At 36.7% G+C, this 17,787-nt stretch overlaps 1 protein-coding gene across 1 annotated transcript in view; it reads right to left on the minus strand.

Moving 5' to 3' along the window:
• Myh15 (myosin heavy chain 15) overlaps nt 1-17,032 on the minus strand; it is a 144,520-nt gene extending 127,488 nt beyond the window's left edge. Inside the window, exons 1-9 of the mRNA XM_074072376.1 lie at nt 16,902-17,032; nt 14,175-14,289; nt 9,692-9,827; nt 7,036-7,192; nt 6,376-6,403; nt 5,305-5,398; nt 3,448-3,540; nt 1,124-1,187; nt 940-1,035 (exon numbers count right to left, since the gene is read on the minus strand). Of these exons, the coding sequence (XP_073928477.1) occupies nt 940-1,035; nt 1,124-1,187; nt 3,448-3,540; nt 5,305-5,398; nt 6,376-6,403; nt 7,036-7,192; nt 9,692-9,827; nt 14,175-14,289; nt 16,902-16,989 (871 nt within the window). The 5' untranslated portion in view covers nt 16,990-17,032. The remainder of the gene's footprint in view (nt 1-939; nt 1,036-1,123; nt 1,188-3,447; nt 3,541-5,304; nt 5,399-6,375; nt 6,404-7,035; nt 7,193-9,691; nt 9,828-14,174; nt 14,290-16,901) is intronic.
• Nucleotides 17,033-17,787: the final 755 nt, after the last annotated feature.

Genomic DNA, 17,787 nt, shown 5'->3' on the forward strand with positions numbered 1-17,787 from the left:
TATAACATAGCAATCCCACAGTAAATATTTGTTGAACAAATACATTAAACTCATTGTCTAAACTCATAATTTGTTCTCTATTTCTGTTCAATTGTTCTAGTCAACTCACAGAACTTGAGTGTATTTTTGAGTCATCATTTCCTCTCATTCCTATAGTCAGTCATTGCCGTGGCGTATTATTCTTCAACAAACCAGTACTTTTTCCTCATTCCCACATACACTATCTTCAGTAATTCTGCCTAGGACTATTGCAATCACCTAGCTCTAGTATTTCTGCCTCCACACTATGCTGCCCACAACACCAGTTTAATCAACCTTCACACTGCCCTGAAAAGGATGAATGATCTGTCACCCAACCCAACCACTACAGAATCCAGACACAACTTCCTAAATCCCTGAGTGCAAGAATGATCACAATAAAGTCTCCACTAGTCCTGTCTGCAAATCCTGTCTTCCAGTCAGCTTGGATTGTGTTGCTGCTCTTTATTTGCCTTTTCCTGGCATTGTATACAGTGTTCTTCCTTTTGGAAATGCTCTCCACTCTTGACTCTGTGTGGTTAATCCCACTTCCTGTTCATCCCAAACCACATCCCTCTTCTTTACAAAACTTCCACTGACCACTTTACACCACAGTGATGTCTCCCTCCTCTGACCTCTTGTCTATACTGTCCAGGTGTCTGTAATCATTTAAGGCCTTAAATTATCTAATACGTACACACACACACGCTTAACTTTTCCAGTCATTTTATCCACGTTCAACAAACACTCTTCCTTTTACTACCGAACTGGAAAACATTGTTGCCATTTACTCTACCACATGAACTTGCAGATTGGTGGTATAATTGATTCAGTTCCCTGAATTGTAGAATGAATAAATTTAGGTCTAAGAAGGTGAAGAGACTGTTCTAAAATGACCCTCAGCTCAAGACTCATACTTACCATGAAGTTCTTTTTTTCCAGCTAGAATTTGATAAAATATATGGTAGTTCCTCTCTCCAGGCTGCTGATACATCACCCGGGATTTTTCGAGCAAATCTGGGTGGTGCAAAATGAAAAGATTCATCCTTCAATATTCTCATAAAACTTAAAAGTAAGGCAGTCAGATAGTGCAATAATTACTTACAGATCTTGATGTCTGCAGATGACACTGTGCCTCTGGGACCAAAATGTATCCTGATGAATTTTCCCTAGGTAGACACAGAATATTCTCCTATTTAAACTTTCCAAACAGGTTCATTGGCTTCATTATATAAATAACCCTAGAAGTGTCTACTTTACAAAAAGATTAAGAAATATAAAATACAACATAGGTTTGAGGTAAGTTGGCAACAATTAATGCCTAGAGGGAGCTAGAATGATTGTCAGGACCAGTAGTGATCTGCCTATTGCTATCTGTGTACTCTTAAGCATTTTGTGTGCACTGCGAATTTTCTGTGGGCCTCAAGATCTTGTCTAAAAATAAAAAATATAGCATCTACTCAGCACAATCCTTCATTCCTTCATTGAGCATCTGTTGTTATCCAATGATAGGCACCAAAGACACCACACAAGAAAAATAGGCATGATCTCCACCCTCATGAACTGTATATTCTAGAAGGTAAGAGGTTACTACAACAGCTTTAAAATGGGAACAGCTGGCATGTTTTGAAATCAAAGGAAAAGAAACTTGTTCTTCAGCTTAGCCTTAAGATAAAAGGAAATATAAAACCAAGTCTGGGAAATAGATAAGCATGCAAGCCCTCTAGAATATAGGAAAGATTAGGACTTCATTTCATGTGTGCTCAGGAGACATTGGGAGGTTAAGGGAAGAGGAGTGAGGTGATCTGATTTATGTCTCAAAACACACTTTGGCATAAACAATAGATGGGACCTCTTCATTCCTTCTCAATGCAAAGTCACAAGGCAGGGACAAGCAGGACAGAAAGGCTGTCCAGAGGTGACAGTGACTATGGAAGAATGCCAGATACAATTAAAAAGGTTCTGAGAGGAGCTGGCTCCTGGAGGATAAAGAATTTGGAGTGGGGCAGAAGGCAGCCTGGCAGAGGTCAGCCCATGCCAGGAAAGTCCCAGAGAAGAAAACAGCCTGGCTGGGAGGGACAGTGACTAAAAATGTAGAACAATCCTGATGTGCTAGCACATACCTATAATGCACTCAGGAGGGTGAGGCAGGAGAACGATGAGTTTGAGGTCAGCCTGCTACGGGTTAAATTCAAAGTCAGCCTGGATTATAGTATGAGATCCTATTTAAAAAAAAAAGAGAGAAAAATATAGGACAAGGGGAGCTACATAAACAAGCATACACATAGTGTGTATATATGTACGGATACATATATAATATTAAATGGAAGAATTTAACTTGATTTCTTGATGTTTATTGAGCCAATTTTTCTCTTTCCTTCTCCCTTCTTTCCTTCCATTCATAATTATGTTTATTTTCTCTACTTCTTTTTATCTTTCCTACTTTGTTCTTATTCTGTTTCAAGTGCTTTCCTTCCTTCTTCTTTAGCTCTCCATCTACTTCTTCTTATTTCCTTTCTTCCTTTTCTTTAACATTCTTTTCTTTTAAAAAAATTTTTCCCTCTCTTTCTCCCTTCTTTCCTCTTCCTTCTCTTCCTTCTTTTCAGCTTCCTATTTTTCAAATTCAATCAGAAAATGCTTCAATGTTTTAAAAAATACCAAATCTACATATTGTCTAATGAAACAGTATTAATAACTGCAGTGACCAGACCATCATTGCAAATAGAAAAATGTGACTGATCAGCTCTAAGGCTTTAGATAGAAAGTAGATAAATCAGCATGAAGCTATTATGTAATTATGCCCAGAGACTCAAATGGGAAGCCATCTGCAGATATCCTTGTAAATTATATAATGGCTCCCTGCCACTCATTCTTGGCACAAAGTGGATTTGTGAAAATAGATTTTCAAATTCAAATTCTTACTTTGTCATGGAGCATCTAGTTATCAAATACTAACTTTTTCTTAATAAAAAGTCCCCAGTGAAATATGTCAGGAGAGAAAGGCAATAGGTAAGAGTAGGAAGAATAATTATACTAAGAGAATTAGAACATGCCTACTAACTTGACTTATGAAGAGTACAGAAAATTATGAAGAAGAAGTACTTCAAATCTATAAAATGTAATAAAATATAAAGCATTATTATAATTTGTTAGGTGAGCCTCCCTACTGGAAAGGGAAAGAAATTTGAAACCTTTAAGATAAATACATTCTTCTTGAAGTTCACCAAATAAAAGCTTCTCAAACATATATTTACGGGTAGGTATAATTGATAGCTGGTATAAAAAGTTTTGAGAAATCTAACAATAGAATAGAATTTAATCAAAGACCTTCTTTGATGTTGTAGAATTTTTTCTTTGTACTCATGTACAGATATGGTTTTACCATTGCTTAAAAATTAAAGACACTGATATTATTTTAATGTTACTTACAAAACGAGACGAGTTGTCATTTCTCAGAGTTTTGGCATGTCCAAATGCTTCCAAGATAGGATTCACTTGCATGATTTGATCTTCTAATGTCCCCTGAGATGCATGCTAAAGAAGTGCAGCTGATTAAATTTTTATCTGAATTCTATATTGTATCAAATCCTCCATCACCACAATCATGCCCATTTTTTAATAAACAAAAGCAGTCAAAAGCTCTTTCCAAGCTTGATTATAAAATATTTTGGAATCAGGATTCAGAAAAACAAATGGGTGAGGGACTTCATATATGATGCTCCTATAAATATATACGTATATCTATGAGCTCATTTATTTGTAATGCTTTTGTTCTGGTAATCATTAGTCTGAGTGAGAAAAGTATATGGTTACTTACCAAAATAAACAAACATAAAATACCATAATCTATTTCCATACAAACTTCATTCCATATAGACCCCACTGATTACTTCCTCTCTTGGCATCTAGTCCTAATACCTGGAGATTGACCATAGGATAATAGAACAGACTCTTATCATTTTTAAATTACATTTTTGCTTTCTACTATTCCTAAGTACTCTAGAGGTTTATACCAAGCATTGACTTGTAATGGTATTGATCTTGAATTTGAATCATGTACATTGACTATGGGCCAAAAAAGTCACCTACAACAGAGAAGACCATGATGACCAGCTAGCAGCCACATTGAATCATGGCTTTGTGTTTTCCACTTATCTTTTAAACCATTTTATGGAAGTAATTATATAGTATATGGTATTCAAGAATATATAGATTTACAAATATTTTCTCTTCTGAATAATATAGCTCTACTATCCCTGAAATAAGTAAAAGTGCTATATGAACAAAGTATTATGTGTTACATATTGTGTTGTGTATCATCATAAGACTGAATAGGTAGACCAAATCGATTAATGCACACCAAAAAAGGCAAACAAACAAAAAACCTTAAATACACACAAAAGAAAGTTTTATCTAAGGAAAAGTATAGTCAATAAAACCTAAAAAAATCAGTTAAATTCAACAGTGTGGTCTTGAAAAAGAAACATTTTACCGTTTGAAATTCAAACCAGATGACTACCTTGATATACTTACTGAGCAAAACCAGTAGACAACATATAAGATTGTATTGAAAAAGGCAAAATAGCAATATCAGATATGAAAAGATGAGAGCTCTAATAGTTCAATAACTCATTGATTTTGAATTCTGCTCCATTTTACTGAGTTTTATTTTGTATACATACTTTCATGATCCAGTAGCCTCAAACTTGTTATGGGGCAATGCAAAGTAAGCTAAATTAAAAACCTTTCAGGAAAAAACATTAAATAGAGAAAGAAGGTAAAATTTTTCAGAACATTGAATGTGATTAAATTTCAGGGTATGTCTTTTGGATATTTCAGATTTCATGCAAGAGTTAAAGAGTAAAGGAAACAGATTTCTATTTGTGCATATTTATGGGAATTAGACACCATCCTATATGTAAAGAGATTCAGAAATATAAAAAGTGGTCATTCAAGGTACTGATAACTCTACCCTTAAAGTAAAATGGTTTGGATCTTGAAGGAATAACTAACAGAGGGTCCAACTAACAGAGACCAGGTCAATAAGTGCCCCTTGAAGCAGATCTGAAATTATATAATTCATGTTTTCATATTACTGGATTAGAGCATTGATGATCCTCTCAAGGGCTAAAAGAAAGAAAACAAGACTTTTCCAACCTTGTCAGCCATTCTGTGGTTCTTTCCACCTCCTTGTTTACTATAAGCAGTCAGGGCAGCGCCTCTGTGAGTTAGCGCTTAGGGCCATGTCACCTTACCAATACATGAACACAGTATATGAACACTTACCATCTTTTTCCTGGATGCATGCATGACTGCTGTAGTGGCAAAATACTGGATAATATGCTTTGTGTTCACAGTCTTTCCAGCACCAGATTCTCCTCTGAGATTTGAAATTCAGTAACACAGTTAACTGGCTCTAATTATCAATGCAATGGAAGTTAAGTAATACTGATCAACCCCAACCCTCTTCGCAGAAAAGGGCCTACCAATAATTTCACCTGGAAGTTGTTCTATAGCTTCCCATTTTGTATTTGATAACCAGATAACTTTGTAACGTGGGAATAACCAGTGGAAAATTTCTAGGCTTATTACCCAAACATCATAGAACGAACACTATATGAAACTCCAAAAATCAGTCTATCTACAAAGGGCTGAATCTTAGCTACCCATCTCGCTCTAAAATTCTATGACACTATGAGCACTCTTGAGAGAGCGTAAACCAAAAGAGACCCAAATATACAAGGTGGAATGATCATTGCAAAGGAAGACCAAAGACTTGGCATCACAGCATCTTGAATCTCAGCCACCTGCTGACTTAAGTGTTCTTTTCATCAAAATTAACATACTATAACTATCACTGTAGTGTTTTCCTTCCTTCCTCTTCACCATCATTTCTTAACCTTCAAAGCAAAACCATCTTGTAATTCCCACTACTTACTGTACCATGACTTCCCCAATCTGACTACCCACAACAGTGTGCCATGGCTTGTTCTAAGTTCTTATGCATTGTGTTTTCAGATTTGCTGTTTAATTTTAATCAGTCAGTATAGAGATCTTTGAAGGTGATCCTCTGGAGAGTGGAGCTCCCTCCACCAAGAAGTTCCTTGAGCCTAGTTTGTGCACTGTGGATCCTAAAGGTCTCTTAAAAAAATTGGGGTAGTCTACCTGACACCATATTTAGAGTAATCACTGACTAAAGCATTCTGACAATTCGCTGAGTATCTTATTCTTGCCTAGAACATATTCTTCATTTAAAGAACAAACTGTTCAAAGATGTCAAATTTTCAGTGAAATGAAGGTGTCTGTTTTCACTGTAACTTCTTGTGAGCCAAAAGGAAAAACAAGGCAAACACTTACGTGAAGAGTATAGACTGATTCTTTTGATCTACAAAAGATAGGAAAATACCAGATTATTCTTATACAAGACATTATGTATTGGCACGAATTTATTCACAACTTTCATGCTGTAATTCATTGTCAGACACAAGAGAAAGATTCACTTCATTTTCAGTTAGTAAAAAATACAATTTTAATGACACAGAATAAAATAGATTTCCTTGTGTACCACAATTATAAGAAAATATAAATTGTGGGACTATTTCCTTGCTTTACTTGTAAATGTTAACCAACTAATGGTTGACCTTTTGCCATTTTAAGCGTTTAGAGAATCATTGTGTAATAATAGTTACAGAATAACTGCTTTGAGTTAGATGTGACAGCAGATGCCTTACATAAAAGAAAATCAGACATCTATAGAGGGCTTACTCTAAATCAGACACCAACTGCAGCACTGTAAATGCACTATTTCACTTTGAAGTGAAAGTTAATTCTCTCAGCAACACTAGTAGGTCTGTACTATTTTATCCACTTTTTATCCAGAAGGAAATGGTTGGCTTCAAGGCATTAGTTAACCATAAGTCCATGCGCTGTGCTTATAATGCCTAACTATCTCTTAGTCATCAACAAAACCTGTAGATCAGATATTTTTACTTTTTATTTCATAGGGCAGATACTTACTCTGAAGCATATCTTGAAAGGCATTTTCAGCCACAGCAAAGATGTGAGGGGGAGCTTCTGATCGCCTCTTCCCTTTGTAGGCAGCTACAACTTCTTTCTGATATACTGGAAGCCACTTGTAAGGGTTTATGGCCACACAGAAGACACCTGAATATGTCTAAAGAAGACCAGAAAGCAGATTAGAAATAGTAGCACATTTGTTAGCTCTTTCCCTGTCAGGTCACACTTAGTTGAATGTCTACTTATAAAGGAACCCAAAAGAGGAGAGCTTTTAAGAAGGGAGTTCTAACAGAAGGAGAGAGACTAGGTTAGACCAATGTCAGGACCTGGAATTACCCTTCCCCAAGGAGATCTGCTAACTACTAACATGTTTGACATATATAGCTTTGGAAAAAAGAGAGAACACAATAGCAGGCCTATATAGGTATTTTAGTAGCCAGTCATCAGTCATTTGAGGTCAGAATAGAATCTTTGTCTCAGCAAGACTAAGAATCTGACTTTCAGGACATTGAAGCAAAGTAAGTAGCTCAATGTGGGCCTCTCTGTCACTGAAGTGATTGAATAGGGGATTCCAAAATGATACATTGAAGAGGGGAAGTGGAGAGGTACTGGGATTGAACTCAGGGTCTTGCGCTTGCTAAGTAAGTGCTCAAATAGTAACTTGAGCCACAACCCTAAACTTTTGCTTTTAGTTTATTTTTCAGATAGAGTTTTGAACTACCTTTGTTTGGACTATCCTCAAATTGTAATCCTCCCACCCCTGACTCTAGAGTAGGGTAGGTGAGGCAATAGGTGTGAGCTACCATGCCTGGCTTATTTTTGAGATGTCTCACTAACTTTTCCACCAGCTACAATCCTCCTGTCTCCATAAAAAAGTATGTTTATATCTTCATCCCCAGAGATAGTGAATATTATCTTATTCAGAAAAACAGTCTTTACAGGTATAATTAAGAGACTGAAGATGGGCCTTAAATTTAATAACTGGTATCCTTATAAGAGACATAAAGAAGTAAAACTGGTAAAAAAAAAAAAAGATGGAGACAGACTGGGGGCAGAGGCAAGAGGATCACGTGTTCAAGGCTAGCCTGGGCTACATAATGAGACCTGTGTCAATGAAAAATAAAAAATGAGGGAGGCAGAGATTAAAGTGATGCAGCCACAAATGTCAATAGCCTCAAGAAGCTACAAAAGACAAGAAAGACCATCTTCAGGGAGTGCAACCCTGCTGAGTTGATTTTATTTTAGACTTCTAGCCACCAGAACTATAAGAAAAACAACAGAATTTTAAGTTGCCCAATTTGTGGTAATTTTGTGATAGCATCCCAAAGAAACTAATACAGTTACATGGTAAATTAGAGAGCCAAGGAGCAAGATGCTGCAGGTTGTACTGTGGAAGTTGGTCCCAAATGCCACCATCTAAGACAAACTCTTCAGTGTTCCTTTTGATGCATAGGCTTTGAGTAAATCAGCAACAAGTAACGAGCAATCACCAATTTAATGACTGTGGAAAAATCACTCCATTTATTGAGCACTAATTAGGTGACAAGCACTAAATTTTGTGATTGATCTACATTATTTTATTTAATCCAGCAAGCTATCATGGAGAGCCAAGCATCATTATCCCATCTCACAGAAGGGCAACTTCAAGAAGTCAAGGCTGAAAAATATAGAGGAGAAATGGTAAGACGACAACCCTATCCTTACCTGGGACTGCACTGAGACACTTATTTCTCAACAAGATTGAGTAGATGTCATAAGAGTAGACAAACCCATCCTCACTGAGGGTCTTGTTGTGTTGCCCTCCAAGCAGAAATATCTCAGTGTCAGGATAGGCCTAAATGCTGCTCTTGGACCTCCACGCATGGAACAGTAGGTGTACACACACGAGGATCACAAGTTCTAGTCCATGTTTATCAACCTTCTGTCTAGATGGCTATTCTGACTTTAGCAGTGTTCATTTTACTACCATAAGGCCCATAAAAGTCGAGTATTTTATCTTTTTTAACTGATTAATTAAAAACATGTTTATTGAGTATTTGCTAGGCAAATCAACCATGACAGAGACTTGGTATGCCTTCAAGGAGCTTATTGTCTAGTGATAAAGATGATAGATAACTATCTTGTAATCAGGGGGACAATTGCTACCATCAACACATCAACACTTTAGGGCCTCAGCTCAATTTTCCCTAATATCCAAACAGAGAATGCCATGAAAGATTCATAACTGCTCATTTATCTCCACAAGGCATGTGTGTGTATGCATGTACATAAATGTGTATGTGTATAAAATATAAGCATGCTCCATTTCTACCTCTTTGCAAAACTATATCAAGAATGACACATCTCAAATAGATTTTCTACTAAGAAAATTCTTAAAAATTAAGAACCTTAACTAATAAGTAACAGAGCTAGCATTTGGACACTGGTCTATTGGGTTTTAAACCTTATAATTTTAGCTTAGCATGACAACATGTAAGAAGGAATATGAATGCTGACAAGATAAGACTGAGAGAATGCTAAGATAAGCCCTTCCCCAGTGGGTGTTCCTCAAAGATTGTTTCTATGTGAGTATTCTTAAATTAAATGTAAGATTTCTACTGGGAGAGGTTGGAACACCACTAAATTGATATTTTATCAATAAAGCAGATATACACACATAGATCATCCAATGTTCATAGCGTTTCTTCAAGTTATGTAGCACAGATGCTTCATTGAGGTGAATCAACATTGCCATATCTTCAATCATTTCAAACTTTGCAGGATTCATCTGCTGAATTTTGTCCTGCTTGATACTCAGACTCTGCAGAGAGGAGAAGAATCTAAGACAAATCCTGCTCTTTATCCTATGCTTATTTGTTTATCCATGCATTGGAAAGAAAATTCAGAGTTTAAAAAAAAGATGCCTCTTTAGGGGATAGAACAGGAAAAAAATCAAACTAAGTTTAATGGAAGGAACAGGTGTCCCCCCCCTACCAAAGCCTATTCCTTGCCTGAAGATGATAAAAAGCAGTATTTTTCCTAAATCAGAGCCAAAGAAGATGAGGCTACCAGAGGTCTTGGGGGCTGCTATAGTTTGGATGATGGGCCCAAAGGCCCATTGTTTAAAACTTGGATTCTAATGTAGTGCTATAGAGAGATTGTGGATCTGAATCTTTAACAGGTAGAACCTTCTAGGAGGTTTTTAGGTGTTTGGGGGCATGCCATTGAAAGGGATTATGTAGCCCCAGTATCCTCCTTTCTCTGAGTAGGTTTCATTCTGCCATGTGGTCCCACAATGATGAGCTGCCTTGCCACTGGCCCAAAAACAACATGTCAACAATTCATGGACTGGAATCTCCAAAACTGAGCCAAAATAAACCTTTTTTTAAGTTAATTATTCATATATTTTGCTATAGTGATACAAAGCTGACTAATACAGGACCCAATTTCCATCAGAAGATGTCAGACTTAGAACTTTAAGATTTAATGTCTTCCTTACTGGTTTTCAGTTATGCTTTGGGCTAATTACTCTCTATTTATCCCTAATTACTTAGCTATTCGTTTTGGAGTAGAAATATTCATAATATCCCTGTTTTACCACTGTATCTTTGAAGTATATAACTTGCATTCTTTGGTTTTGGTTTTAGTTTAACATGGGTTCATAGCTAAGAAGAGTTTATTTTGAATCTCAGATGAGACTTTGGACTTTTAACTGATGTTGGAAAAAGTTAAGAATTCGGGGCTATTGACAAAGAATTAATGCAAATGCATTGTGAGACAGATATGAACCTTGGGAACCAAGGAGCAGAATGCTATGATTTTGGACATGGTCAAAGTTTGTCCTTCAATGGTTCATTTGCTGTAATCTTGATCTCCAGTATGGAAATGTGGCATGTGGAACATATAAAGGATGTACCCTAGTGAGGGGCAGTTAGGACATTAGGGGTGCTGTACTCAGGAGAGGTTAGGTAGTTTTCGCAGTACTCTGAGTTAGTTTTGTGAGGGAGTTGTTAAAAAAGAACACATCTAGCTAGTCCTCATCCTCTTTGGCTTCCTGTCTTATAATGTGATCTCTCTCTCATGTGCATTCCCCATTTTGATGCCATCTGCCAGGAATATCCTCATCATGGCTGAGCTTACATTGGGGCCCGAACCTCTAGAACTGTGAGTAAATTAAACCCCTGTTATGGTTTAGATGTGAAATGTCTCCGCAAAAGACTCATGTGTTCAAGACTTGATCTCCAGCTAGTGGTACTACAGAAAGGTGACTGGATCATGAAGTTGTTAACCTCCTCAACAGATTAACCCATTGATGAGTTCATAGCTGAACTGGTTATTAGAAGGTGGAACCTACTTGAAGAAAAGGGGGTCACTAGAGGTGTGTCTTCAAAAGGCATATCCCTCCTCTGTTTCTACTTCCTGCATGCCAAAAGGTGAACAGCTTTCTTCTCTCATGCCCTTCTGCCCTGATGTTTCTGCCTTGCCTCAGGCTTAAAAGAAATGGAGCCAGCTGACCACAGACTGAAACCTTTAAAGCCAAGTGCAAAAATAAATTTTTCCTTCTTTGAAGCTGATTTTCTCAGATATTTTGTCACAGCATTGGAAGGCTGACTAGCACAACCCCTTTTCTTTATAAGCTGTCTACATTTGGATATTTCACTATAGAAAATAGATGAATATACAACTGACTGATGAACGGCAACAACCCAGTTAAAAAATGGGCAAAGGTCTTACACAAACACTTTTCCAAAGACAATATATAAAGCACATGAAATGAGTACATGAAAGATGTTCATCACGTTTAGCCTTTAGAGAAATGAAAATAAAAGTCCTATGAAGGTACCACTTCACATCCACTAAAATGGTTATAATCAGAAAAATGCTAACATGTGTTGGTGAGGAAGAAGAGAAATTGTAACATTTACACATTGCTGGTAGAATGTAAAATGGTGTAGCCACTATGCAAAACAGTTTGTTCCTTAAAATATTAAATATACCATTACCATATAACCCAACAATTTTACTCCTAAATCTATACCCAAGAGAAATGAACGCATACATCATGCAAAATGTTGAACATCAATGCCCATAGCAGCACTATTCACAATGGCAAAAATGTGTAAACAACAGAAATGGTCATCAACTGATAAATGAATAAACAAAATACAGCATATTTATACAACACGACATTATTCAGCCATAAGAAGGAATTAGGTACTTGTATAAGCCACAAGATGAACCTCAAAAACATTATGCTAAGTGAAAGAAATCAGAAACAAAAGAGCATCTATTGTGTGATTCCTTTTATCTGAAATGACCCACACAGGCAAACCTACAGAGACAGAAAGTAGATCAATCATTGGCTGGGGCTACTGGAGAGGGGAGAAGGAGGAATGATTTCTAATGGACACAAGTCTTCTTTTTGTGATGATGAAAATATTCTAAAATTAGATTATGGTGATGGTTGTCCAGTTCCTTACATTAATTAAAACTATTGAAATGAACACTTTAAAGAGTTGAACTATATGCTCTGTAAATTTTATCTCAATAAAGTCTTTTTTAAAAGTTAGCAGGATAGAATAAGGGTGAAGCACAGCAGTATAGCACTACATACCATGTGTGAAGGGCTTGGTTCAATCATGGTACTGCAAAGAACAAGAAAAAAAAGCAGGCACAAACAATGATTGAAATGAGACAAGAGATATTTAAATCTGCCTTTTGCCTTTTCTGTCTTAATATATTGTCTTGAGGTTGGATGACCTTTTATATCATTAGTTTACTGAGTTAGGACCTTCTTAATTTTCCCTTGCTTACTTATTTATGCTCCTGATGAAAAGCATCACTTTCCTTCCTTAATTCCATTATTTACTTATATAAAATTAACTCAATTTGGATTATTTTACACACAGATAAATACAAACATGAGAGCATTAAAAAGCTAAATTTTCTTGATAACAACTATACGAGTTCATTATAGGATATGACTTGATATGGTATTGAAGGGGCAGAACTGGAAAGAGTTTATAGAGCAGCAAGGGATGATGCGCAAGATCTGCTCATCCAAGTCACGGTGGAAATGAACCCCAGCTCATGATGAATGGCTGGCAGGTAACATAAGGTCAGTGATACAGGTCAAGTTTCTGAGGGTGGGATTTATTCTCAGTGTTACACTGCTATGTTGAATGCCTTGATGACAGACAGAAGGGGTTGGAGACTCGTACAGTTTCATCACAGTGTTAGTCAGCTTTCTGTTGCTATGTATGACAAAATACCAGAAACAATAAACATAAGGAAGGAATGTGTATTTTGGCTCATGGTTTCATAGGTTTTAGTCCATGCTTGCTTAGTTCCATCTCTTTGGGCCTATGACAAGGCAGAATAGTATGGCAAAGAGTATGTGGTTGAGCAAAGTTGCTCACCTTATGACATCCAGAAATCAAAACAAAACAAGAGGAAATGACCAAGGGACCAGGATTCCCTTCAAAGGTAAGTGACCTATTTCCTCCAACTGGGGCTTACTGCTACCACCTCCTAATAGTTTCATCAACTGGGGAACAAGCATTCAATGCATGAGTTTTGGGGCACATTTAAGATCCAAATCATAAAACTAAATACTCCCTCTGTGAATCCTTAAAGTTTTGTGCCCTAACAATTGACCTAATTTTCTCCTTCAAAGATCATAAATGACCTTTTCCTGGTATTAAAATCCAAGGCTTTCTCTAAGCCCTTAATCTCTTTCTCTAGCATTTGATATGACTGGACACAATACCATCTCTAGATACAATGGTATTTTATTAAAATTATATATCTCTTTCTTGGTCTTAGAGATGGAGATGGCTTGCTTCATGGCTCTGTAAATCATTATATACTACAAGGGTCACCTTCAAAATAAAAACTCTAAACTGATGAAAGAAATGAAAATGGCTGTGAGTTCTAGGATCAATGATATTTGCCACTGTAATCATTTTATTTTGATTTACTAAATGTTCTTCATTCAGCCTTTGATGGTAAGTGGAGGGACACCTTTAAGATAACTGAGATATCTAAAGTGTGTCAGTGATATCTCTTACTTTAGGAACTTAATAAAAATATTAGGGAAATGATATGTTTAATAAACTGATTAAACAGAGAACACATATATTCCCAGATGAAGCAAGTACTCTTGTACCTTTCCATCTTTAGTCTCTACAATTATTTTTCCATCATCTTCACTCCCTTTAACCTCAGCTTCAATATAAGCATTCTTCCCATCACGAACCCAACATTTCTTCTTCCCTAGAAAGGAAATATGAATTATAACTATAGTAACTATAGAAATATCCAATGAGCCTTTCATACTGATAGATACAATCTCATATATGATAAGTCTGCTTGTTGACTTGGAATCACCTATATAGGAAGTTTCAAAGTCATAAAAACCATGAGTGCTTACCCTGAACATACACCAGCACAATTATTCTATAGGAATAAGAAATGTCTTATTCCTGGGAGCACCACAAGCGAGTTTTTAACAAGAAAATTAAGTGCCTACTAACCAGCTACCTATACCAACACTAGGCCCTTTACTGTTGTCTTGGTCCTTTACTCTATCCCAAAATCCCTCTACAAACCTTCATTCAAAACGTTCAAAAGTATTCTCTACCTCCTAAATTAGTGTTCCTCCATTATAGCCTGCTTCTTCTAGCAAGTGCTTAGCTTTACTTTCTCCAATTTTTCCCTCAAGGAACAGGTTTTCCACCTACCCTGTGATGAGATCTGTGTTCCATCACGCCTGAAACAGTGGGAGAGAAGACTTTTCAGAAGCCCTCTCCTATAGTTCATGACATAATATTTTTTAAAGATGGAGTAAATGAAATAAGTCAACTTTTAATTCCTTATGGCAATGAATAATGCAGAGCTAGAAATGTAGGTAGCATTGCTTTTGAATCGAGCAACCTGGATTTTAGTACTAGTCCTTCTATAACAAAGATGTAAAGCAATCACATCATCTTGTTGGGCCTCGGTTTCCTGATCTGTAAAGTAAGGAGGTTTTACCTATATGATTCCCTATTTTTTGATGATTAAATATAAAGAGAACATGCACTTATTGGAGGAAAGTTGGAATGTATAAAGAAAAACATTTTTTAGTGAACGACCCATAAGCAACTCAGAGGTAGCCAGTGTTATCTCTCTGAATCTTTTCTTGAGTCTCTTGTCTATGGTATTGAACAAAATAGGAGTTATATTGTATACAATTTTCTGGTTATGTTAAATAACTGGAAAAATTTACCTCTTCAAATACAAAATCATTTACATTTGGTTTTTAAAGTGTTCTGCCTTTATCTTTAAAACTATCTGGACTTCCTAACACTTTTCGTACTGGGTATCATTATAATACATTATATTTATTTTTCATATTTTTAGATCATTTGGTCCTTACTGAAATGGAGGAAGGTAGACAAGGGCAAGTATTTTTATCTATGCTTGAAAGCTGAGTAAAGCAAGGCTCAATAAGGTGCAGTGTTTTGCTTCAATTACACAGCCAGAGACGGTCAAGGACAGCGAATATGAACCCAAGACTACTAGCCAACTACTCATTCTCACAGTGTCCATTTGGCCTGAGTTCAAAACAGCAAACTCCACTGTCTACTAGCCCAGGAAGATGACAATTTCTGATGACTTTCATATATTTGCTGCCAGGGCATTTCTATGAGAAAGGACTGTCTGTTATAAAATTAATTAAAATTATGTTGACTGACATATTTTAAGTAACTGTAGTGTTCAAACTACTAAATAAATCATGTGATTTTCTCCAATTTTTGTCTCATTTTCATTTTCTCCTTGGTACTACTATTATTATCTTGACCATAGTTACCTAACTACCTGAGATAAGCTTCGCCATGACCTCAGGGATTGTTCTGTTGTTATATTTGATTTGATGGATTATAATTAGTTGCTTTCAAATCCAATCACAGTAATGAAATCCAAGGTCTGGAACTGGTCCAGGACTGGTTAGTCTGTGATGGAAATATAATGTCCCACACGACTGGTTTGAATTAAATTGGCCAAAATCTAATGTTGACTAAAAAGTCTGAGTACTAAAACAACATTCAGTTTTATGGTACACTATTAAACATTTTTTAATGAACACACATCAGTGACCTGGTGCTAGATCACACTGAATCTGACATTCAGAAAACAGCTGCACAGCCCAAACAGGCAAGGGGGGCAAGGAGTAACATTTACTTAGAGATATTAATGTAGATTCTGGCCTTTTTCTTGAGGCTAAATGATTGTTAACCTTTGGCCTTGCCTGTAAGTACCAAGAAATTGTTAACCACTGAAAACAAATCTCATAATTATCTATCCTTTAGTGTTGGCTAAGTGACCCAGCTGACCTAGTGACCACCAGATGACCAACTTCCAGAAGTAAGAAAATCTAAAGACAGGCAGAGAAAATTCTCTTCTCCATTATTCCCAGCATTTGTTTCTTTCTTATTTCTCACAAGATACAAATCCTACTTCTAGTGTAAGTCATAGCATGCTCTCTGCTAAGGTATTTATTCACTGATGAAGGTTTTACCTACAGCCATTCCTGGGGCTGATGAATTGTAATCGTGGTTCTTGGAAGATACCACCTATCTAAAGGCCATGTAAGTAGGTCCTGAAACTGGGATGCCTTCCAGCCATCCTCTTCTTTCTTACAAACTTCCATTTCTACCCTGAACACTTTGAGCTCCTCACCAACTCCCAGCCAGAGGTTTATAGAGACTAATTGCACCCCAAGCAAATAAGCTAGGCTTCAAAATTGTTTATTCATTTAAATCAAGCAAAAGTTTTGGTTGTTATTTTACTGCTTAGTTGAAGTTACTACTTAAAATGTTGCCAGTAGCCATGGCAGTTCTCACCATCAAGGGCCATAGGTGGTAGCGGAAGCCGTTCAGCATCAGTTCTTCTTAGGAAGACTGCAGCTTCTCCAAACTCTGACAGATCCATCCTTCTTAAACAGATCCACAGAAAAAGGGTAGGGCTGACAGGATTCACTCTGCAGAAGATAGGTATGGGAAAAATGGTAGAATTGAGGCACCAGCCCCTAAAATAAGAAACCATTCACAATAGATAGACCAAGGAGAATTAATTTTCTTTTAAGTGCCTGTGTCCCTTCTATCTCTTTGCCATGCTTCAAGTTCACGGCACAACTGGACTCAAGAATATATGACTCTAACAGGACCAAGTTATCCACTAGGCCAGGAAGGCATAGTGCCTAGGGCCAACAGTGTTTGCAGGGACCTATGAAAATATACCAATTCCTTTAAAATAAAAAAATAAATAAATAAAATATTAATCATAGATAATAATGAATCCAACATATATTTATTTGTATACAAAATAATTGCAAAATCTAATTTTTAGTATTTTTTATGGAAGAAGGGCCCCCAGATGACAAAAGTACTTGGGCTGGTAAAGTCAAAGTGCAGCCCCAGGCCACAGACCTCTAATCTTGGCAAGTGGCATAATGGGCCAGAAAGAGAAATGTCAAGTTGTAGACACCAGGTCCCTTGATAGAAGCGGAGGAGGGACTTAGAAAGATCTGAATGCCTCCAGGTACACAGAGTATCTAACCAGAATAAATGGAGAAGTTATTCAAATAAATGTTCAGTATTAGAGTTTATAATAATAAAAACATGAATATCTTCTCAGAAATAAGTACCTGGAGAGGATAGTTTATGAAAGTACTTTGGGAAGATTCCCAAGGCAGGAGTAAGAAAGCCCAGGTTTGACAGAAATGGGAAG

Source organism: Castor canadensis, chromosome 5, assembly GCF_047511655.1.
Source record: "Castor canadensis chromosome 5, mCasCan1.hap1v2, whole genome shotgun sequence".
In the NCBI taxonomy this organism is placed as follows: Eukaryota; Metazoa; Chordata; class Mammalia; order Rodentia; family Castoridae; genus Castor; species Castor canadensis.